Source organism: Fistularia commersonii, chromosome 12 (genome assembly GCF_037954325.1).
Source record: "Fistularia commersonii isolate RoL2024-O1a breed Wild chromosome 12, RoL_Fcom_v1.0, whole genome shotgun sequence".
NCBI lineage: Eukaryota > Metazoa > Chordata > Actinopteri > Syngnathiformes > Fistulariidae > Fistularia > Fistularia commersonii.
The window spans coordinates 1,783,414-1,807,538 of NC_141295.1; the positions used below are offsets into that span (position 1 = coordinate 1,783,414).

Here is a 24,125-nt window from a genome sequence, read left to right on the forward strand (position 1 = left end):
AATAAATAAACAAAAAGCAAGGGGACTACAATATGTACTTAACTCGGTGGTTCTAAAGGAATACCAGTCATAAAACTGTATATTATTTTGTTTTTTGGATTTTTCCATAAGTTTTAAGGATTTTTTTTATCTAATTCAAAATCGTTTGTGACCAACAGAGGACAGTATACGCTGAAAGAAATGTACTTCCGGGTTCTAGCAGCGAGAGTAACATCCAATCAAACAAGACTTAAATTTTAAATGAGAGACAATAGTTAACTTCTCTGTGATTAAAAAAAACGAATGTACCAACGGACCTTCGCTTTATTGGGCTCCAACTTATAGGAAGACTCATTTGCGGCCATTTAGTTGATTTCAAGTCACAGCTGCCTCCCGTCGACAGCTGTTTCATGGGAACCCAAGAGGGAGAGAGAGGTAAGGAAGCCGATAATCTGCTCCAGTTCGATGGAAGCTAGCGTCACGTTAGCTAATGCTAACCTAACGTTATGGCTAACGTTAGCCACCGGGTTATTCTTGTTGTTTGTCAACTTTGAGGTTTGATAATGTATCAAGACCTCTGCAATTTGGAGAAACTGTTAAATGAAACATTAGTGTCGCCAGTTGAATGCTATTCGACGAGACAGAAGGTAAACAAGCAAGCTGCTTCAGAGCTGTGGAGGTTCTCAGTCATCCAAGTCATGGTGAAAACTTGAATTTCCTCATTTGAAACGAAATCTTACTGTGGCAACTGGACTAAGTGAAGAAATTCAAGAAGATTTCGATAATAGCTGCTTTAAAGTTAACTCAGCCGGGTAAAGTTGCGATAAACAGCTTTAAGGGCTGGTAACCGGTCAACATATAGTTTTGTAAAACCTCTATCACAGCACAATAACTGCCCGGAGGTTTCAGATGTTGTAGCTTGACTAACATCCAGAACAACTTAGTATTGTGCGATTGCTAGTGTTTTATCTGTTAACCAAAGGTTACTCCCCGTTCTTTGACTTTTTACATTTTAACAGTCACCCTTAAATGCTGTGCTTTTCCTACTTTGTGAATTGACGACTTTGTATATTTTACACATTTAACATGTATCACGAATGCCCCTTTTTTGACGTGTAACTGTAACAACCCATCTATTATTCTAGCTTTCAAAAGAGTTTGTGTTGTCATTGGTTCTATCTTGATATTGGGTTTTACACTGTCTTTAAAAGAGCCAGGACCTTTTTCATCAAGTATCTTCTCCAGTGAATGGCGCTTTTCATCAATAAACATTGTGCAGTAAACCTACATTTTTTCATATGTTGTCTGCCTTGACTGATTTCTTAATGATTGTTTAACATACACAAGACATCTTTTTTTCAACAGATTGGGTAGATGTGGCAAATGATCTACTCAGCAAGTGTCACATAGACCAGAAGCTGAAGAATCTTACAGACTGTGATGCAAATGTATTTATTGTACTGTATGAGAATATCTTGGGCGAGAAAGTCCCAGGTAAGACAAAGGATGACATCTGTATTAAAAAAAATAAAATAGGAAATATTTATTCTGAAATCGAGATCACGTACTGATGGCCAACAAGATTGGTGTGCTTAGTCAGGAATTCTTTCTTTGACTTATAACATGCCATCACAGGGCTGTTACTGAGCAATTTCCTGCATTCTTTGTGTGTGTGTGTGTGTGCGCGCGCACGTGCTTGCTGACTGACAATGATTATTGCCCTTCGGCTTCCTCCCTGTGCATATCAGTTTTGTGCAGTCGTTGATGTTTATGTTTTAGATTATATCGCTGCACCATGCAGTCAAGAGGATGATGTCCATAATGTGCAGTCTGTGATTGATTCACTGTCCCTGGATTACCTTCAGATCAGCCTCTCTCATATTACAGGTATATCAATTTCTTCACATGTAATAGATATTATATATTTATTCTTGAGTATGTGTGTAAATCAATGTCTGACTGAGTGATAGATGAAACCATTTTAGTTTGGTCTTTGTGATGAACAGATGATGAACAGAAGGACAATACTAAGGATGTGTGTATGTGTGTGTGTTTGCAGGAGAAAACGTTGTGAGGGGCAACATAGAGTCTATCAAGAACCTCCTGGAAATCTTTGACGGTCTGTTGGAGTATCTAAATGAGGAGATAAGTGAGGATTTACATAATGGCGGTAGGCACATTGCTATTTACGTTTTGTTTTAGCTTAATAAATAGTAATAGTATACACTGTTGGATTTTACAAAGGACTTTATGGCAATATGGACCAAAAATGTATTCTTTACAAGATAGTTTGGATTTGTCAGACTTGGACACATTGAACCCAACTTCTTTTCCTGTGGGCTATTCCCTTCAGGGGTCGCAACAGCGACTCTCCATCTAACACTATCCCCAACATCCTTCTCCCTCACACAGACTGACTTCATGTCCACTTTCACTTTTATCTAAAAACCTCCTTTTTCATCTTCCTCAAGGCCTTTTGCCTGGCAGTTCCAAACTCAGCATCCTTCCAGCCATATATTCACTATCCCTTCTCTGCACATGCCCAAAACATCTCAAACTGACTTTATCTCCTATCCTGTCCATCCTTGTCAACTCCTTTCCTATTCTGTCCAACCTCATGAACCTCAACTTTTTTTCATATCTGCCACCTCCCATAGTATGTAAAAAATTCCATCACACATCTAAAAATGTTGTAATTACAAAATGGTATGGCCAAAATCATCCGTATCTTACCTGGTTCCACTACAACAAGTTAAAACATATTGACTCATATTATTTATTAATGAATTCCCTGCTTCCTTGACTGAGAAGCTTTAAAAGATAATTGCCTTAAATCGTGTCCCTTTTTATTGTAAGTTTGTTTTCAATTGGCTCAAAAGTAAGATAACTCCGCCCAATTGACAGTCTCAGTTAAGCAAGCTTATATCTTCCCTTTGGCGTGGAGACATATTAAAATCTGTTGGCTCTGGGCTTTAACAGGAAACACCCAACCCTTTCATTTGGCTGAACTGAGCAGAGCTTTGTTTGAATGGCCTGTCCCTCAATTCACCGTCATTAACCGCAGTTAATTACTGTGACTACACAATTAAATGGATGTGTAATACAAAAAAATCAGGTGTTTCACATCAACAGAGGTTGACAGTCTCCCCTCTGGTCTTCAGGATATGTACATAACAGATAAAATTCATAGTAACACAAATACTGGTGTGTAAAAGTTTATTTCATGTTTTACACTTTAAAGGAAATATGTTTGGAACCATTGCCATTAAATACAACAATGATCTGTTTAGTGGAATTCCTGCGCAAAAATAACATGTAACATGGTTACATAGGTCAGTATGTTGTCTTGAGTGAGCCAATGTGATAAAATTTTGACCTCTGTTATTATACTCAAAATTGTTGGTATTTTATGCTGCTTGTCTTAGTTTTGCTTCAAACCCCACGCAAGATGGTTTGGGACTATTTGGATTATATCTTCATGAAAAATCTTTGACTTTAACTTTTTTCCATCTGTATTTTTTTTTTTTTTTTGTGAGTTACTTTGGATGAAAGCGTCTGCCAAATGACTGTATTGTAATGTAATTTAATGTTAATTAAATGTCATGAGTTTGTTCCTGTTTCATTCTCCAAAGAGGCCATTGTGACATAGCCGGAGTGCAACATTGTGTTGCAATCAGTCTTCTTGTTGATGTTTTCATCTCTTTTTTTGGGTACTTAGCTATTTGTACTTCTCACAAACCTTTTTCAGAGGAACTCCATGACAGTTTAAGTGAATTTGTTCCTGGCGAAACTAAGGAGACAGATTGTGATTACACAGAGGAGAAGGAGGCTAAACTGGATTGCACATGTTTGTCTTCTAATGAAGAGTAAGTAAAAGATATTTTTATTCACTCCAAACAGCAGATGAATGCAGTATTTTCAATAAGTGCTAGTCATACTAGAATTTGGCCATTTATTTTGTGCTTATCTTTCTCTGCTTGCACTATTTCTGATGACTGAAGTGTAATTTGAGGTTGTCACACCTCTTCATTACGTCTTGTGATCATCATCTTTGTGAATTATGTGTGAGGATGTAGACAGACTAAATAACAGACAGGGCAGCTTAAGGATGTGAGACCAAAGTAATGCAAAACACTGAGAAGATAAAGCATCTCACAGGACAACAACATGGTTTGTACATATACCTAGCCAAGGCTAGGTATACATTAAATGCATAATTGTTTAATAACTGATAAGCATAAATGGTTAAGTAATACTAACACAGTTATTTTGAAAACAATTTTTTTTCTAAATACATAAAATATACACTTTGAAGGTTTTACATTCAATGGTGAAATGGAGGGACAAGTTTGTTAGTCTTAGACTCTCCCGTGAACATTAAACTATTCCTGATGTGCCATTTGGCTAGAGCACAATGGCAGTGTTGACACAACAGCCACCGAGGCTGTTGCTTCAAGTCAACATAAACTATGCGAGGAAATACATGTGTTACCCACATCGGTCATGTTGCTTCCTGAAATTCAGGTCTGCTGCCACGTCTAGTAAACATTCCCTTTATTCCTGGAACGCTGAAGAGGTGGGATCGACCAGTGAGCTTATCGGGCTGGGAGTCTCAGCGCGCACATTCACAGACAAGCAGGAAGGTAAGCCAGTGACGACACAATCCATTTTAATGTGTGTCAATTACCTTGACACTTGCAGTTGTGAAAAAAAATATGATAAGGCGCTTAATAACATGTTGCCACCTAGAATTGAAGGGCTTTACTAATGGTGCATTTGACTTGGCACATACCTGCTCATAGTAGACTTCTACTATGAAATGACAAATGATGAATAAGTGTATGATTATTTTTTGAAAGATTTATTCATTTAACTTTTCAAAGTAAACCCCACAACAAATTTATCCCTCTACAAGCAACACCTGTTCTTCCTGAAACAACGGATGCAAAAGCCACCACTGGTCCCCAGAATGCCAAGGATGCTCCTGTGTATTCAGCTGCCTCTATTCAGCCACTCACAGAGAGCAAGGCCTCCCACAGATCCCACTCTCGTTCACCCAGCCCACCCCCCACAACAGTTTGCCTCAGCAACGGGCACGCGGTGGAGGAAGCCAAGCCCGTCAACACAGAGGTAGTCCACAATGATATTTAGTCATTAAATCCACTTGCCTGTTACTTTTGTGTAATTCTATTTCTCAGAAGCCACCCTCACACTGTCAACAAGGCCTGTACCTTTTTCATACTTGTAGACACTTTTAGAAAACAACTTTTTGGTCAATGAAGGGTCTCAAGCAAGAATATGACGTCTGCATTACTTTTCAATAATTTAAAACTGGTGATTTTAGACAACTTTTGTGTCAGCTTAGTCTAAATATAATTTTGAAGGCAAATTAACAGTCTCTTATAAAATAGACAATACAACACCCTAATGCTGATATTTCATCAAAATTGAGTGCAATTGGCCACAAACATCCAACTGATGTTTTGTGCCTGCCTGCACACAATTAAAGGTTTGAGTTAAGAACAACTCCAAAACTGAAACTTAATTCTGTAGTGCCTGTTATAACATTTGCTCTCCATCTCTCAGGATTTCTATATTTTCTAAAATTATTCTAAAAAAAGTGGCTTTTGAGAGTAGCATATAATAAAAATGGACCGTCTCCTTATTTTGTACCATGTGATTACACTGTCCTTGGCTCCAAAGTAATCCTTTTTTTCTTTTTTCCTTCACTTTCTTCTAACAGACCCCCAGAGAATTAGCTGAGCCAATCATCACCAATGGGCTGTCATCTCCTCCCCTCTGCCAGTCTCCCAGTAAGTCAGGCTACAACCTGGTTTAACTAAATTACGTGTCAATTGATCAATTTAACTATATTTCTTTATAATATCTACTTTATTTCTGGGTGGAACAACAGGGATGAATGGTGAATGTGGCCACTTAAAAGGTTGAACAGGAAATTGATTAAAAATCTCAGGGGTGGTTTGTGTCATTAAGGTTTTGTTTTGATGATTTGCTCGATTTCCAGCTTCAAGTGAAAAGTCTTTGTCTGGGCATCAAAGAGCCAGGATGGAGATTGAAGGAGAAATGCTTGAGGTAGGAATTCAGTCAAGCCGTCTGTCATATACAGTAACTATAGAAAACTGTGTCAGCCATGGATGTTGGATTTGAAAGTGTGATTTAAAAAAAAAAAAAAAAAAGAACACGCTAATCGGCTGTTGTCCAATCTGATGGAAACAAATAAACACTACAATGCAGTCAATCCCGTCAGGTTAGATCATTTAAAACCTTTCCGCAGTCATTCATTTCCTGCTGCAAAGTGCTCCAATAAATCATACTTCACTATTCTACGTCCTGTTGATTGTTTTCTATTTTATCCTGCTATTTTAATCCAGAATATTTTAGTTCTCTCTTTCTTCCCCCCCCTCAATTCAGCCAACTAACGGGGGCCCCCGGAGGGTTTTATTCCGCACTCAGCCAGATGTGCTCTTCCTCACCCTGCAAGATGAAACGATGGCAACAACCCCTTCTCCACCCATCACAGATGAAGAGCTGGAGGAGGATCTGAATTATATTCAAAAACGAAAGGAAAGTAGAGCGGGCCACAAAGAGCAGACTGGCCTCAGGTAAGAGACAAAGCTGCTGAGAGCAGTCATGTTACTTTATGTGCTGCCTTAGTATTCTACAGGCTAACCATATCTGCTGTATTGTGACTTTACAGCAGCAGCAACTGGCTGGAGGAGGAGAGTTTGGAAGATCCCCTGCCTTTTCGCAGACAAAGGAACAGGAAAGCAGAAAAAGAGCTGCATGACATATCAGAGAAACTCTCCCATCGACTTGAAGAGCTGGATCAGGTCTGTCATCCCATTTAATCGTGTTGCTGTTAATGCACGTTCAAAAAATCTCGAGTCCCTCAGCAAATTGTTTTTGATCTTTGTTTTTGTCTCCTCACTCAGTGCAAGTGCAACTTTGCCAAATCTCTATTGTAGATTGTTGAAATGACAAATCACAGAGTCCTGGTTACCCTTCAGTCGTTTTTTTTATAAGACGGGATCTTATCAACATCATATTTACTTCTGTGTTATATATAATCCATTTAATTTGTGATTTTTTTTTTTTTTTTTTTAATTTTTTTGAAGATGCTTAAACGGGTTCTGGAGGAAAGCGGTGTGCCCGCTGAAGTCAGAGAAGAAGATAAGCAATCTCACCACAGCGACAGTGTAATGGAGTGTCATAGGACTCCCAGACAACAGACAGGTACCCAAAATTTATAGCAGAAAGAACACTTTGGATTATTTTACATCATAGGCCTGTAAGCTTTTCTTTTTAAGCCGTCATTTCCTTTGTCATGTTATTTTCAAATAGTACACACCGAGTTAATGCTTATCGGTAGCTTTTGAGCTGAAACAAGTCATGGCTTAAAGTGCTGACAAATTGATGTTTGTTATTTTGACACAAGAGCTATTAGCCACAGAACCACAGAACAGATAAGTTTGCATTGCTCTGTATCCCTTTGTGCTGAAAAGGAAACAAAATGTTACTGCTGGGTAACTTTGCATATTTGCAGGAACAGTTGATCCCGAATCCACCCATCGGACGCGCTCCTTGTCCCCCTCTCCTCCATGGGATGGCTGCTCTCCACTGACATGCTCAATTGATATCACAACAGAAGCTGTCATCCTAAATGATGGGAGACAAACACAGCTCACAGCTTGCGATCACGCACAGCAAAGTGATCCACACTACAGACAATCACTCAGAAAACCTAGCAAGGTATTCATTTAGCAGTTGTGTTCTCTAGGGTTTAAGTTGTGGTCTTAGAATGCACGATCACAGGGACCTTTTTAGGAAATCAAAAAATTACTTAGTGCCATTCAGCATTGTGTTGAAAGAAAAATCAGAAATTTTTCATGAAAGCATAATGACGTTAAATATTAATGTGAAATACTGCCCTGTATTTTGCTATGCTATATTTTAACACAACAAAACTCAAACTAAAAAGTCTATTTTTGCTATATTGTCCATTAATTACATTTTTACCTGTTCTGAGAAGCTTGCTTGAAGACAATAATGAATTTCCAGTTGTTACATGTGTTTAGGCTCTTGCTGTTTTTATTTTGTCATGTAAATGAAATATATCTTTTGGTATCTGCCACACAAGGTTGACGGGGAGGAGCTAAAAACATCCAAATGCAAAGAACGGACAGATCTGGACAAGGAACGACGAAAGGCTCTGGAAGCTGTAAGTTGTTTTAACTTTACTTCCCCAATCATGATGTTTCATCTGGGTGTAATTCCCATTAGTTGAAAAAATAAAGCAGTGTTGGTTTTTGTGTGGGTTCAGTGTGGCTGAACCTAACTAACAAGTGGATCTGGGCTTTTTTAGGATGAATAGATTCTGTAGGCAGTGCTGCTTTATGATTTGCAAAGCAGCAGCCACACAGGCATTTAACAATGTCAAAGGTAGATGTAATTGGAAGACAAATGCAAATTACAAGGGTGAATAATTATTGCTCAGGAATATTGTGGTATACCAAAATAATTTAAATGGGTGAAAATGGTTGAACACAAGAATACATCAAAGTAGGTCAGTGAGTGTTTTGTCACAGTTGTATAAATGTACTTTTTTGTATATGTGTATACGTGTGTGTGTTTCCGCACGTGTAGGAGAGGCAGTACAGAGAGGCCATATTACAGGATGTGTCCAAATCTGCCAGACCATCTCTTGCTCAAACCAAGGTCCAGCACAAGGCCCATCACAAGCGTAACACACAGGCTACTCCAGGACGAACACGACAGGACGTCCACAGGAGAGCTCCAAAACGTAAGACAAGTCTCGAATCTTCCAGTGCATGACGGCTTCACTGAGCAGCCGATGGCAGCCATTACGAGTTGCGTTTAAATGGCACTGATTCTCAATAAAACAGTAGACGATAGGTCTAAAACAGTTTTTTGAGAAGTGGTTGGTATTTGCCCCGTTAATAACTGCTCCACAGGCAGCATGGTGGCGCAGTGGTTAGCGGTTCGATCCCCACAGGGGGCCTTTCTGTTTCGAGTTTTCATGTTCTCCCCTCTCCTGCGCGGGTTTCGTCTGGGTTCTTTGGTTTCCTCCGACAGCCCAGGAAAAAAAAAAAAAAAAACGGGCAAAATTTGTGAATGAGAGAGTGACTCAATATACAGTTAGGCCCAGACATGTTTGCACAGTGACAAAAGTTTTCTTACCTTGGCTGTTTATGAAAACATATTCAGGATACAGTTATATAATCAATATGGGCTTCAAGTGCAGACTCTCAGCTGTAATTTGAGAGTACCGGTACACATTACAGCTCTTAAATACGTAAGGGACCAAAAGTAATAGGACATTTGATTCAGAAGGCCGCTGTTACGGTTGGTTCCCAAGAGGACAGACACAGGTTCGTAGAATCGCAGGTGGTTTAATAAGTGGATAGGCCGGGAGGTCGTACACACATCAGGGAAGAGACTACGCAGACTTCTCATAGCAACGAGATCAGACAATGTCTGCAACTTTGGGTCCACCTTATATACTCTTGCCTAATTAGTGGGATTGTTTCCTGGTGAGGCGTGTTCACCAGGTGCAGGGGATAACTGCCTTGATTGCTGTGCCACCTGCCTGGGGATCCGATGAGTCGTGACAGTACCCCCCCTCCAGCCTCCTCCTCCTTGGACGAGGGCGCACGGCGACGGGGACGGCCACGGGGACGCGGAGCCGGTTGATCTGGATGGGTGCTATGGAACTCCTCCCACAGCCCTGGGTCCAGGATGTCCTTGCGGTGGACCCAGGAGCGTTCCTCTGGCCCGTACCCCTCCCAGTCGACCAGGTACTCCAGTTGACCCCAGCGGCGTCGAGATTGGAGTATCTGGTGTACTGCGTAGATGGGTCCCTCGTCAAGGAGGGGAGGTGGCACAGCAACCCCAGGGCCTGCAGCGTCTGAAGAGTCTGAGGAATAGCACGGTTTTAACAGAGATACATGAAATACTGGGTGAATTTTATATTCAGGCGGGAGTTGAAGGCGAAAAGTAACCGGATTGATCTGGTGGGAGATCCTGAAGGGCCCGATATACTTTGGCCTGAGTTTTTTGCAGGGGTGTTTCATGCGAAGGTCCCGTGTCGAGAGCCACACTTTCTGTCCCACGACATAGGCAGGGGCCTGGGCTCGGTGAGCATTTGCACAGCGGCGGCGGCGGCGTAGAGCCCCTTGCAAATGCCGGTGGGCCCTGGCCCACACCCTCTCACTCTCTCTGAACCATTGATTGACTGCTGGGACTTCTGAGGATTCTCCTGTCCAGGGAAACATGGGTGGTTGGTAGCCAAGCATGCACTGGAATGGCGTTAACCCGGTGGTTGGTTGCTGGAGGGAATTTTGAGCATATTCTGCCCAGGGAAGGAATTGACTCCAATTTGCAGGGTGTTGCTGGCAGTACGTTCGGAGGTAGCGGCATACCTCTTGGATCTTGCGTTCTGTTTGTCCATTGGTCTGGGGATGGTAACCAGACGACAAGCTCACTGTCACCCCCAGCAGGCGAAGGAAGGCTCTCCAAAACCTGGATATGAATTGGGGTCCCCGATCAGAGACGATGTCCTCCGGCAGTCCAAAGTTCCGGAAGACCTGGTTGAAGAGGGCTTCTGCAGTCTCTGATGCTGTAGGGACTCCTCTCATGGGGATCAACTTGCATGCCTTAGAAAAATCGATCCACTACCACTAGGATGCTCGTGTATCCCTTGGAGGGGGGAAGGTCTGTGGCATAATCAATGCCGAGATGGGACCAGGGTCTATTTGGGATGGGTAAGGGTTCCAGTTTCCCTGCTGGTAGGTGACGAGGCGTTCGCCCGGGCACAGTCGGGGCATTGGCTGACATATCTTCGGACGTCTCTAGACATTCCTGGCCACCAATATTTGTCTCGGAGTATGTTCTGAGTCGCACTCATTCCTGGATGCCCGGTACCTGGTGCAGAGGTGAGGAGAGATTCCCGGATGGTTTGTGGTACGTAGGTACGATTGGCCGGAGTGTTGGGTGGTGCGGGGTCGGACACTGATGCTTCCCGGATTTCTTCATCCAGGCTCCACCGGATGGGGTTTACTAGCACACCGTCACGCAGGATTTTCTCCGGTTCTTCTGGGGCGTTTTCTGGAGAGTGAATCCGTGACAGAGCGTCGGCTCGCCCATTGAGAGTGCCAGGGCGATATCGGATGTGGAACTGAAATCGGGTGAAGAAGAGGGCCCATCTTGCTTGGCGGGGGTTTTATCTCTTGGCTTGGCGCAGGTACTGCAAGTTCTTGTGGTCGGTTAGCACCGTGAATGGGTATTTTGCGCCCTCAAGCCAGTGGCGCCACTCTTCCAATGCCAGCTTGATGGCCAGGAGCTCTCTATTGCCGATATCATAATTGCTCTCTGCTGAACTCATCCTCTTTGAAAAGAAAGCACAGGGCTGGAGTCGGGCTGGCTTTCCATGGGGTTGGGACAGGACGGCTCCCACCCCCGTGGTTGAAGCATCAACCTCCACTGTGAAGGGAAGATCTGGGTCCGGGTGGTGCAGCAGAGGGGCGGACGTGAAGGCCTTCTTGAGCTCCAGGAAGGCTCGTGTGGCGGTTGGGTTCCAATGCAGGCGTTTTGGTTTGCCGCGTAACAGGGAGGTGAGGGGCGTAGCCAGTTGGCTGAAGTTCTCTATGAACCGTCGGTAGAAGTTAGCGAACCCCAGAAACCTCTGTAGTTGCTTGATTGTCTGGGGTTGAGGCCAAGAGTGGACGGCACTGACCTTTTCTTCATCCATACTCACTCCCTGTGGATGGAGGTGGTAGCCGAGGAACTGGACGGTGGTCTGGTGGAACAGGCATTTCTCTGCCTTGAGGAACAGTTGGTGTTCGCGAAGCCTGGTGAGGACCTGGGTGACATGGCGAATGTGACTGGACAGATCAGGAGAGTGGATCAGGATGTCATCTATATAGACGACCACAAATTTTTGGAGGAAGTCTCTGAAAATCTCGTTCATGAAGCCTTGGAACACGGAAGGGGCATTGGCTAGGCCATATGGCATGACCCGGTACTCCCAGTGACCAGAGGGGGTTACGAAGGCAGTTTTCCACTCATCCCCTCTTCGAATGCGCACCAGGTTATAGGCGCTCCGGAGGTCCAGTTTGGTGAATATTTTGGACCCCCGGAGGGACTCCAAAGCCGCTGGCACCAAGGGTAGAGGATAACGGAATTTTACAGTGGCTTGGTTCAGGATCCGGTAGTCCACACAGGGCCTCAACCCTCCATCCTTCTTTGCGATGAAGAATGGCGAGGCCGCAGGGGATTTCGACGGTCGGATATAGCCCTGGCGCAGGGATTCCTCTATATAGGTCTCCATGGCCGCCTGTTCAGGGAGAGAGAGAGGGTAGATCTTTCCGTTCGGTAGCGGTGGGCCTGGAAGTAGATCGATCGCACAGTCCCAGGGACGATGGGGAGGCAGCGCAGCGGCTCGTTGGGAGCTGAAGACGTCCTGAAAACCCGCATACTGGGATCGGATCTGGGCCCGGTGGTCTTGCTCGGGGCTTTCTACTGATGTGGCATAGAGATGCACTATTCTCCTTGGAGGGAGCTGGGGAAAACAGTGCTCCTTGCAAGTCTCACCCCAGCGCAGGATTTCCCCAGTGGCCCAGGAAACCGTCGGCTCATGCGCCCTCAACCAAGGTCTGCCTAACACCAGATCTATCTGGGATTCCTCCAGGACATGAAACGAAATGTTCTCCACATGCAGAACCCCAATGCTAAGCTGAAGGGAGGAGGTTTGTGTGTTGACTTGCCTGGAAGATAGGGGTTTTCCCATCACTGATCACACGGTGAAGGAGGGGGAACACGGGAGCCGGGGAATTTGTAGCCGTCGGCAGAGTGCACCGGAGATGAAGTTCCCTGCCGAGCCGGAGTCCAGGAGGGCGTGCACCAGGTGGGTAGAGTCAGACACACGAAGCTGGGCTGGGATAGTCAATGGTGTCAAGTAGACGTTAGGAGAAAGCACAGCGCCTACCTGGGGTGTTGGAGGTCTCGTGGGGCAGTGTGATATCCGGTGATCCTTATCTCCACAGTAGAGGCAGAGGCGGTTGGCTATGCGTCTGCGTCTCTCTGTGGTTGATAATTGGAGGGCATCCACCTCCATGGCCTCTCCGGCTTGCTCCGGCTGGTTCCGGGACGGCCCTGTGGCAGACCTTCCCGGGACAGAGAAACAGGCCTCTCTCCGGTGCGATACCCGGATGGCTAGCTGGATGAACCTCTCCAACCCCATGCCGTCATCGTACGCCGCCAGGTGGAGGCGCAGGGAGGTGTTCAGGCCTTGTCGAAACTTGGCCAGAAGGGCTGGCTCATTCCATCCACTGGCGGCTGCTAGTGTCCGGAACTGTAGGGCGTACTCCACGATGGACCCCTTCCCCTGGCGGAGGTTGAAAAGTCGAGCCTGGAGGGAGGAATCCCCATCGGGCAGGCTGAAGGCTTCTAGGAAGTGCTCCATGAAGTTCTGCGCTGTCGCCGTCACAGTGCCTGGGGTATTCCAGATCGCCTCCGCCCACTGGAGTGCCTTACCCGACAGGAGGGAGCTGACGTAGGCGATCTTGGACTTCTCCGTGGGGAACCGAGCGGGCTGCATCTCAAACATCAGCGAGCATTGTAACAGAAAGCCCTTACAACTTTCTGGTGCGCCGGAGTAGGTGGCCGGGCTAGCCATCGGGGCAGCCTGGATGACCTGATGAGGCGTGGAAGAGCTAGTGGGCTCCATACCAGGTCTGATCTTCTGTTACGGTTGGTTCCCAAGAGGACAGACACAGGTTCGTAGAATCGCAGGTGGTTTAATAAGTGGATAGACCGGGAGGTCGTACACACATCAGGGAAAAGACTACGCAGACTTCTCATAGCAACGAGATCAGACAATGTCTGCAACTTTGGGTCCACCTTATATACTCTTGCCTAATTAGTGGGATTGTTTCCTGGTGAGGCGTGTTCACCAGGTGCAGGGGATAACTGCCTTGATTGCTGTGCCACCTGCCTGGGGATCCGATGAGTCGTGACAGCCGCAAACAAATAACAAGGCTGCATGGGCTCCTCCCTCATCAAGTTAGTCAAGTCAAATTTGTATATGTAGCGCAGAATTGTCCCGTGACACTTTTCACGTCGAGCAGGTCTGGATCACACTCTGATTTACAGAAACCCAACATTCCCCCATGAGAAAGTACTTGGCAACAGTGAAGAAGAAACACTACCCATTACTGGGCAGAAACCTTGGATAGATATGAGTTCAATTACATTAAGACATATTACAGCACATAGCGACAACTATCTAACAGGATTTCCTCTTCAGTTGCCAGTTCATGAGTTTTATGACTTTCTTGCCAGGAACAACCAAAATACCGTGTGAATGCTATGTACTGAGATTTTCTTGTGGCTTTTGGACACCAGTCGCTGTGTTTTACCACTCTTATATCGAAATATTCTTCATTAGACCATGTCAGATGGTGTATCACCGTCAAAGCTGTTCATGTGGTGCTACAGACATGACGTTACATTACATTACATTGCATTTGGCAGACGCTTTTAGCCAAAGCGACTTACAATAGAGGACATAGGGACTGCAAATACACTTGCAAATACACGACATTTCTATCGTGTATTTGCATTTCTATCCTTCTTTTTGTTTTTGTTTTCCCTTGCGCTTGAATCGACCACATGGTTTGGGAATCCAGCGCTTAAATATCTGTATACTGATCACATGACTGCTAAAACCCAAGACACAAGAGATGTAAACACCAGTTATATTTCTTTCTAGTCACTGTGAGGCAAAATGAGCTGCTCCCGGTGCTCATGGAGGAGATGCCTCACCTCCACATCTCCCCCCATACTCTCGGGCGGATGTGGGAGCAGCAGATGCAGCAGGTGGACAGGCTTCACTCTCTCTCCTCTCACAGCTGTCGTCGCAGCAAACTCTCCAGCCAGGTGAGATGTCGGCGCAGATGGACCTCTTACCGCCATCAAATCCATCATTGGCTATTAAGAACCCAAGGGCTCAAATAAAACCAACATTTTGTCTCCGTACTTCAAATGGCCCAATAAATAATCGAAAGGGGAAAATTATGGACGGCAAAATGCGGCGCCTACTGGTCAGCAGATCAAATTTGCAGATGTAGCACAACGGGACACTGGTTGAGCTTAACCCAAAATGAGCAACCAATTTCGTGGAAATCTAAGAAGCAACCAATGGCTCTTTTGGACCCAGTTTTACCTCAATGATGTGAAGGTTTTCTTCTGGTTCTGCAACGTTTGACGGTAAAATGACCACCTGCTAGTGCCCGCAGCAAAGATCATAACTGAAAGTACTATTAGTTAGTTGATTGGAAGATGGCCAAAGGTGTGTTTGCTGTTATTTTTACAGTACAAGAACCGGTGTTCTATTTGACAGTGACACAATGCTTTCCTCTGACATCATCTGACCCATTACTGGTGTGTAAGCTCGAACAAAAATAAATGCTTCTCGTTTCCTGGTTTTAAGCAGCACTAATGGGTATGAGTGCATTAAAATTGTAATTTAGCTGGTTTTTCTATCCTTAATGATGTCAGTACTGAAAGCAGCTTGAAATGATAACTCACCCACCGGCTGTAATTTGCTATACTTTGCCAGCTACAATAACAATCTGGAGTCCTCAGTCAGTCCCTCCAGAACTACATTCATAGCGTGAACACAGAGGGGCAAGTACGTTATGCTATAATTAATACTTAAGCTTGAAAGTTAGAGCCCGATTTTCCTTGCCAAACGGCGAGGAAACTTGTCTGACTGTGACATCATCCAAAGTCTAAATTCCTGAGTGTCTTACAGTTGGATGAAGCTCAGAAGAAACACGACCTGCTCGCAGGGATCCTCCACAAGGAGCAAGACCACAGCAGGCGTCTGGTGAGCGTTCGAGTCCCGGTCCCAGAGAAATACGCCGCTGTAAGCCGGCGACTGTCCGCCTGTTAGTGACGAGCAACACCTTCACCTTTCAGAGGGACTTCAAAGAACGGATCCAGCAGCAGAAGCTGACCCAGAACAGACTGAGGGACCAGAGGCAGCAGGTGGCCCGGGCCAGGAAATACCACCAGGAATACCATGTCCAGCATCGCGCCCGCATGATGAGAGCACGCACCAAGGAGGAGAGGGTGAGGAGAGAAGGCGTCTCGTCGCTTGCCCGATCACAAAGACTTATCTTGATTTTTTTTTTATCTCGGTTTACAAATTTCTGAGCTCAACGAGACAAAGGACTCTCACATAACCACTGTAAAAGTCATGTGATACTATCACAGTGGTCCGCATTGACATGTCGACCGCGCATGTGCGTAGATGTTTCGGCAGTTGTTCGAGGAGGGGTTGGAGGTACAGAAGGTGCGGTTGAGAGAGCAGAGAGCCCTTGCTAGAGAACAGCGACTAGAACACCAGAGAAGACACCAGGACCAAATCAAATCCATGGAGAACTACTATAGAGACCAGGTAGGACACGCTCACCCGGTCAAAAATCTGTTGTAACAATGGTTGTTTGTCTCTATATGATGTGTGGACGAGAGAATGAATTGATTTATGTCTCTTGCGACCCTGAGCGCAAGATAGCGGCATATAGTTTATTTTTATGGCACCAAATCGCATCTAAGTTGTCTTGTGACACTTCAAATGTAGAGCAGGTCTAGACCACACTCTTAAGTGATTTACAGAAACCTCTGTCTTCTTTTCCTTTTGCCTTTTCCCCTTCAGGGGTCACCACAGTGACTCAACCTCCTCCATCTAAGCCTATTCTCGGTCCTTGTCTCTCACATCGGCTCACTTCATGTCCCCTTTCGTTACATCCATATTGAAATCTTCTCTTTGGCCTTCCTCTAGGCCTCCTGCCTGGCAGTTCCAACACCAGTATCCTTCTACCAATATATTCGCTATCCCTCTTCTGTCCATGACCAAACCATCTCAGTCTGGCCTCTCTGACCTTCTCTCCAAACATTTAACATTTGCTGTCCCTCTGATAGACTCATTTGTGACCCTACCCATTCTTGTCACTCCCAAAGAGAACCTCAAAATCTTCATTATTGTGACCTCCAGCTCTGCTTCTTGTCTTTTCCTCAGTGCCACTGTCTCCAAACCATAAAACAATTTTGGTCTCACCACTGTCTTGTATACCTTTCCTTTCATTCTGGCCGACTCTTTTATCACACATCACCTCCGACACTTTTCTCAAGCCTTTCCAACCTGCTTGAACCCGTTTCTGCACCTCTTATCAACTCTTTCCATCTCTATCTCTACTCCCTGTCGCCCCACCATTCCACTTGTGTTCCTCTCCTTCACACACACATGTATTTCATCTTGCTGCGATTAACCTTCATTCCTCTCCTTTCCAAAGCATACCTTCATCTCTCGAGATTTCCCACCCGCTGACTGCTCTCAATACAGGTCATGATGTCATCTGTGAACATCATGGTCCTTGACGATTGCTATCTAACTGCATCTGATAAGCCTGTCCATCACCACTGCAAACAAGAAGGGGCCAACAATAGTCACTTCTTCTAACCTTCCTTCTCTTTCGTTTTCCTTATTTATCAGCTCCTCAGAGTGCTCTTTCCATCTTCCCATCACTCTTCTTCTTCTTCTTCTTCTTCTTTCGGCTTTTCCCGTCAGGGGTCGCCACAGCGAGTCAACTTTCTCCATCTAACCCTATTCTCTGTATCTTCCTCTCTGACACCAACTACCCTCATATCCTCTCTCACTACGTCCATAAATCTTCTCTTTGGTCTTCCTCGAGACCTCTTGCCTGGCAGCTCCAATTCCAGCATCCGTCTACCAATGTATTCACTATCCCTTCTCTGTACGTGACCGAACCATCTCAGTCTGGCTTCTCTGACCTTCTCTCCAAAACATCGAACATGTGCCGTCCCTCTGATAGACTCATTCCTGATCCTATCCATCCTGGTCACTCCCAAAGAGAACCTCAACATCTTCATCTCTGCAACCTCTAGTTCTGCCTGCTGTCTTTTGGTCATTGTAACGGTTTCTAGTCCATACATTATCGCTGGTCTCACCACTGTCTTGTACACCTTTCCTTTTATTCTGACTTCTATCACATAGTACCCCTGAAACTTTTCTCCACCTATTCCAACCTGCTTGGACCCGTCTCTTCACCTCTTTTCCACACTCTCCGTTGCTCTGGACTGTTGATCCCAAGTACCTGAAATCCGCCAGCTTCTTTATCTCCACTCCCTGTAGCCTCACCGTTCCACCCGAGTTCCTCTCATTCACACACATATATTCTGTCTTGCTGCGACTAACTTTCATTCCTCTCCTTTCCAGCACATACCTCCACCTCTAGATTTTCCTCTACCTGTTGTCTGCCCTCACTACAGATCACAATGTCATCTGCAAACATCATGGTCCATGGGGATTCCTGTCTAACCTCATCTGTCAGCCTGTCCATCACCATTGCGAACAAGAAGGGGCTCAGAGCTGATCCCTGATGGAGTCCCACCTCCACCTTGAACTTCTCTGTTACCCCTACAGCACACCGCACCAGTGTCTCACAGCTAGCATACATGTCCTGCACCAGTCTAACGTACTTCTCTGCCACTCCAGACTTCCTCATACAATACCAGAGCTCCTTTCTTGGCACCCTGTCATATGCCTTTTCTAGGTCTACAAAAACACAATGCAGCTCCCTCTGGCCTTCTCTGTACTTTTCTATTAGAATTCTCAACGCAAATACTGCATCTGTAGTACTCTTCCTAGGCATGAAGCCATACTGCTGTTCACAAATGCTGACTTCTGCTCTCAGTCTAGTTTCCACTACTCTTTCCCATAACTTCATTGTATGGCTCATCAACTTTATCCCTCTATAGTTGCCACAATTCTGCACATCCCCTTTATTCTTAAAAATAGGCACCATCACACTTTGTCTCCATTCTTCAGGCATCTTCTCACTCTAAGATCCTGTTGAATAATCTAGTCAGAAACTCTACCGCTGCCTCTCCTAGACACTTCCACGCCTCCACAGGTATATCATTTGGACCAACTGCTTTTCCACTCTTCATCCTCTTCAATGCCTTCCTTACTTCACTTTTACTAATTTGTGCTACTTTGTGGTCTACAATAGTCACCTCTTCTACCCTTGGCTTTCTTTCATTTTCCACATTCATCAGCTCTTCAAAGTACTCTTTCCATCTTCCCATCACTCTTTTAGCATAAGTCAATACATTTCCCTCTCTGTCTTTAATCACCCGGACCTGTTGTACATCCTTTCCATCTTTATCTCTCTGTTTCGCCAACCTGTATAGATCATTCTCACCCTCCTTACTATCCAACCGAGCATACAAGTCATCATAAGCCGTTTGTTTTGCCTTTGCTACCTCTATCTTTACCTTTTGCTGCATCTCCCTGAACTCCTGTCTGTTCTCTTCAGTCCTCTCAGTATGCCACTTCTTCTTCGCTAACCGCTCTCTCTGTTTGTACTCCTGCACTTCCTCATTCCACCACCAAGTCTCCTTATCTACTTTCCTTCCAGATGACAAACCAAGTACTCTTCTACCTGTCTCCCTGATAACACTAGCTGTTGTTGTCCAATCATCTGGAAGCTCACCCTGACCACCCAGACCCTTTCTCAATTCCTCCCTGAAAACCATGCAACACTCCTCCCTTTTCAGCTTCCACCATTTTGTCCTCTGCTCTGCCTTTGTCCTCTTCATCTTCCTTGTCACCAGAGTCATCCTACAAACCACCATCCTATGCTGTCTGGCTACGCTCTCACCTACAACTACTTTGCAGTCACTGATCTCTTTCAGGTTACCTCGTCTATACAAGATGTAGTCTACCTGCATGCTCCTACCTCCTGCTCTTATAAGTTACCCCATGTTCCTGTCTTACCTGGAAGAAAGTGTTCACTACAGCCATTTCCGTCCTTTTTGCAAAATCTACCACCATCTGTCCCTCTGCATTCCTATCCTGGATACCAAATCTGCCCATCACTTCTTCATCCCCTCTATTGCCTTCACCAACATGTCCATTGAAGTCTGCACCAATGATCACTCTCTCATTTCTGGGAATATTCTGCATCACTTCATCCAACTTATTCCAGAACTTCTCCTTCTCTTCAGATTCACATCCCACCTGCAGGGCATAGCCACTTACAACATTGAGCATCACACCTTCAATTTCCAATTTCAGACTCATAAGTCTATCTGACATTCTTTTCACCTCTACGACGTTCCTTACGAACTCCTCCTGCAAGATAACTCCTACTCCATTTCTCTTCTTGTCAGTACCATAATAGTACAACTTAAAGCCTGCTCCTACGCTTCTAGCCTTACTACCTTTCCACCTGGTCTCCTGGACACACAGTATATCCACCTTCCTTCTCTGCATCATGTCGACCAACTCTCTACCTTTTTTTGTCATAGTCCCAATATTCAAAGTCCCTACTCTCAATCCCAGACTCTTTCTTTTCCTCCTCTCTCTCTGCTTCCGAACACGCTCTCCTCCTCTTCGTCTTGTTCTTGTTCTTCGACCCACAGTAGCCCAATTTCCATTACTACCCTGTCGGTTATCAGTACCAATGGCGGTCGTTGTTAACCCGGTCCGCGACCGATCCGGTATGGTATAGTGGTATCCCATCACTCTTCGAGCTTCTGTCAATATATTTCCCTCTTTATCCCTCATCACCCGGACCTGCTGCACATCCTTCCCATCTCTATCTCTCTGTTTTTGCCAACCAGTATAAATCAGTCTCTCCCTCCTTACTTTTCAACCGAACATACAAGTCATACACCCTTTGTGTGACCCTTGCTATCTCTACCTGTACCTTGCGCTGCATTTCCTTGTACTCCTGTCTCCTCTCTTCAGTCTCCTCAGTGTTACACTTCTTTGCTACCCGCTTTCCCTGCACTTCCTCATTCCACCACCAAGTCACTTCATCTACTTTCCCTCCAGATGACACACCAAGTACTCTCCTACGTGTCTGCCAGATCACTTCAAGTGTAGGTGTCCAATCATCTGGAAGCTCTCCCTGACTACCTAGAGCCTTTCTCAACTCCTCCTTGAAAACCAAACAACACTCCTCCTTTTTAAGCTTCCACCACTCTTCACCTTCTTTTTCACCATATTTATCCTACAAACCACTATCCTACACTCAACTATCACTACTATGCAGTCACTGATCTCCTTCAGACTACATAGTCAGTACAAAATGTAGTCTACCTGCATGGTCCTACCTACACTCTTATAAGTTACCCAATTCTCCTGCTCTTTTGGATACAGCATTTACTACAGCCATTTCCATCCTTTCTGCCAAGTCTAGCGCCATCTGTCCCTCTGCGTTCCTACCCTGGATACCGAACCTGTTCATCACCTCTTATTTCCTGCACCAACATGCCCATTGAAGTCTGTTACTCTCTCACCTCTGGGGATAATATGCATCCCTTCATCGAATTCACTCCCATCATTTTTCCTACTTAACTTTTTTCTACTTTATATCTCTCCCTATCAATGCCATGATAGCACAACTTAAAACCTGCTCCTGAGCTTCTAGCCTTGCTAGCTTTCCACCTGGTCACCCGAACACAAAATATCCACCTTCCTTCTCTGCATCATGTCAGCCAACTCTCGTGCCTTGAGAGTTGGCACCCTGTAGTTCATCTGCACCTGTGGCGGTTGTTGTTTATTTAGACATGGGCTATGGAAGTCATAGGTTTGATTGGCATGGTTGTCTTTTGGCATAAGTTAGTCCGCAGATGCCCTTCCCGTCGCAACCCTCTGCATCTGTCTGGGCTTGGGTCCGACTCAGAAAGACACTGGCTTATGCTTCCCTGTGGCTGCATTTAATGACTGAATAGTGGATGAATGAGGGAAATTCTGACTTAATTTGTCTACGAAAAATGTCAGCTGATTTTATTTGTCAGGTCAGTCAACAATCGTGGAACAGTTTGAGGTTTTAATAAATCTTTTAAAAACCCAAGTTTTTTTTTTTTTTTTTTTTTGTTCCTTATCCCGTCAGTCAGGATCTATTGGTTGTACATTTCATTTCTACCCGCCTTTAAAATGTTCCGATGCGGCAACATGAACAGTTTACATACGTTGTGTTTTATTCCCTTTCCTTTCAGTTTTCAATACTGGCCGAGAAACTGGCGCAGGAGCGACAGGAGATCCAGATTCGGAAAAAAGCCCAGGAAAAAGTAAAATAAACAAGACTTTGGCATATTCCTGCCTCTTGAGTGCACGATGATGGCTGTTGTAATAAATACGCTTCAACCTTGGCTTCGCCGCAGGCTCTGCTCAAGATGAAGCGAGAGCTACGATCCAGAATGGAGCGCGAGATCGGAGAACTTCAGAAGATCATCGTCCAGAACGACGAGGACGACTTTTTCGTGGATCTGGAGGTGGAGCGGCTGCGCAGGCGGGTCCAGACGGCTTCCTTCCACTACAACACCAGCTACCTGCGCTGACCCGCAGACTCGATCCAGACAGAATTCACGTCCAAGTTACACCGGGCGGCTAAAGGTACGACATTGTGACAGCTGGGTTTTTGCCCTTGCGTGTCAAGACATTTGCACAGAAGAGGAAATTGCACCGCAAGAACTAAAAACGACGTAGAACACGACGACGAACTGAACACATGCCAACAAAATGTAGCTTTTTGCTGATTTAACTCTTCCTTTCACCTGAGCTGCTATTCCTAAAGGTGATGACACGTTGGACCTTCCTCCGTCGGTTTTAGTAACGTAGCAGAATGATTTGAAAAGCGGTTGCGCTTTTAGGCCGAGTGAATATTCTTCCTTTTGCCAAATTGATACCGCAGATGCAAACTGCAAATGTAATGTCAAACACTGACATTTTTAACTTTCCCTTTTACATCAGATGTCATCCTTAAATGTTTTAAAAATCACTCCAGAGGATTTATTTATTTTCTAACTTAATTTTTCATTTTTTTTTCTGTTTTTAATTCACCTGGGCAACTGAATGATAATCAGTCAACTCTTTTGGATTTGTGTGTAACTGTTGCTGGGCAAGCTTTTTGTGAAATAATGGTGTTCCCCGCTCTACAAAAAAGGCGCACAAAGTTCACGGCTTCAAATGAGAGACGACAACACTCCAGCAGCTAAGCCTTTTTTTTTTTTTTTTTTAATATGTAATCGAAGAAAAAGTCTTAAAACGTCTTCCATCCATAGACCCCAAGAGCTGAGTCCACTACAACTCGAGTGAATAGACGAAAACATGTTTGGACCAACAGGCGCTGCAATAATTACAACACCGAGTACCGATTTCATACGGGATGAAATTTGCCCTCTTCTATTAAATGTGCTGTTGACTCGTCTCTGGCTGCACTGCCTGCTGATGTTACAACACTTTGCATTAAAAAGGGAAAGCTGCGGCGGAGATGTCAGTTCTGCTCGCGAGGGAAGAGTTCTGACGTCCCCCGGGGAGAGCCTGTTGTTGTGCATCATGATTTATGACGCCGAACGAAGGGGGCAGGATTTAAACGGTTGATTCATTTTCATCTCATTGACTGCTTCTGACTTTTGGCGAAAAGCACTCTGCTCGGCAGAACAGCTACGTCAGGAGTTGTTCCTTTCCTTTGTGAGTTATGAAAGTGTTCATTATAGATTCCATATTTTAATTTGACCGGGATAGTAAATGAAGCACATTTTTAATGCAGTAGAATTTAACAGAAGGACAATTAAACATACATGGGAGGTAGTTTCCTTCTTGTTTGAGAAAAAAGAAAAAATATCTTTATTTTCCACATACAGTTATACACAGAGCACAACATCAGCGGAATTTTACTACGGCATTTAATCCACCCCCCCCATTACAATAACTAATTATAAATAATCATGGAATTTTTCTGTTATTTAGAAAATAACTTTTATTTTCTTTATAACTTTTATTATTATTAACTGTTATTTAGAAAATAGAAATAGAAAATAAATTAGAAAATAACCACATCATTCAAGGAGAAAGATGATCAGCACATAGCATGGAATCATGTTATCAGCGTATATGACAGTCCAAGCCAATAATCTCTACCAGATAATGATTGGATTTGGATGCACACAACAAAAAATACGGACTATGATTTGATATTTAAAAAAATATCCCTGATTTGTCATCCGGT

The 24,125-nt window shown here is 44.5% G+C and overlaps 1 protein-coding gene across 2 annotated transcripts; it reads left to right on the top strand.

Moving 5' to 3' along the window:
- The first annotated feature begins 262 nt into the window (after positions 1-262).
- Positions 263-23,321, top strand: LOC147228087 (centrosomal protein of 95 kDa-like). 2 transcript variants are annotated; one of them, XM_086156301.1, is made up of 21 exons: positions 263-414; positions 1,345-1,473; positions 1,759-1,866; positions 2,039-2,149; positions 3,728-3,845; positions 4,504-4,622; positions 4,895-5,109; positions 5,723-5,792; positions 6,005-6,072; positions 6,412-6,602; positions 6,698-6,830; positions 7,116-7,233; positions 7,544-7,749; positions 8,138-8,218; positions 8,644-8,800; positions 14,789-14,955; positions 15,833-15,907; positions 16,000-16,152; positions 16,334-16,480; positions 22,114-22,185; positions 22,279-23,321. In XM_086156301.1, the coding sequence occupies exons 1-21, from the start codon at positions 390-392 to the stop codon at positions 22,453-22,455; spliced, it is 2,640 nt and encodes an 879-aa protein (XP_086012427.1). In that variant the 5' UTR covers positions 263-389; the 3' UTR covers positions 22,456-23,321. The 2 variants fall into 2 exon arrangements, with proteins under 2 accessions (XP_086012427.1, XP_086012428.1); XM_086156302.1 differs by lacking the exon at positions 263-414 and adding an exon at positions 489-626.
- The last annotated feature ends 804 nt before the right edge of the window (positions 23,322-24,125 follow it).

Coding starts and splice junctions, on each gene's coding strand:
- LOC147228087 (XM_086156301.1), top strand. CDS start 390: ATGGGAACCCAAGAGGGAGAGAGAG. Junction 415..1,344: donor AACCCAAGAGGGAGAGAGAG/GTAAGGAAGCCG, acceptor TTTTTTCAACAG/ATTGGGTAGATGTGGCAAAT. Junction 6,831..7,115: donor GACTTGAAGAGCTGGATCAG/GTCTGTCATCCC, acceptor ATTTTTTTGAAG/ATGCTTAAACGGGTTCTGGA.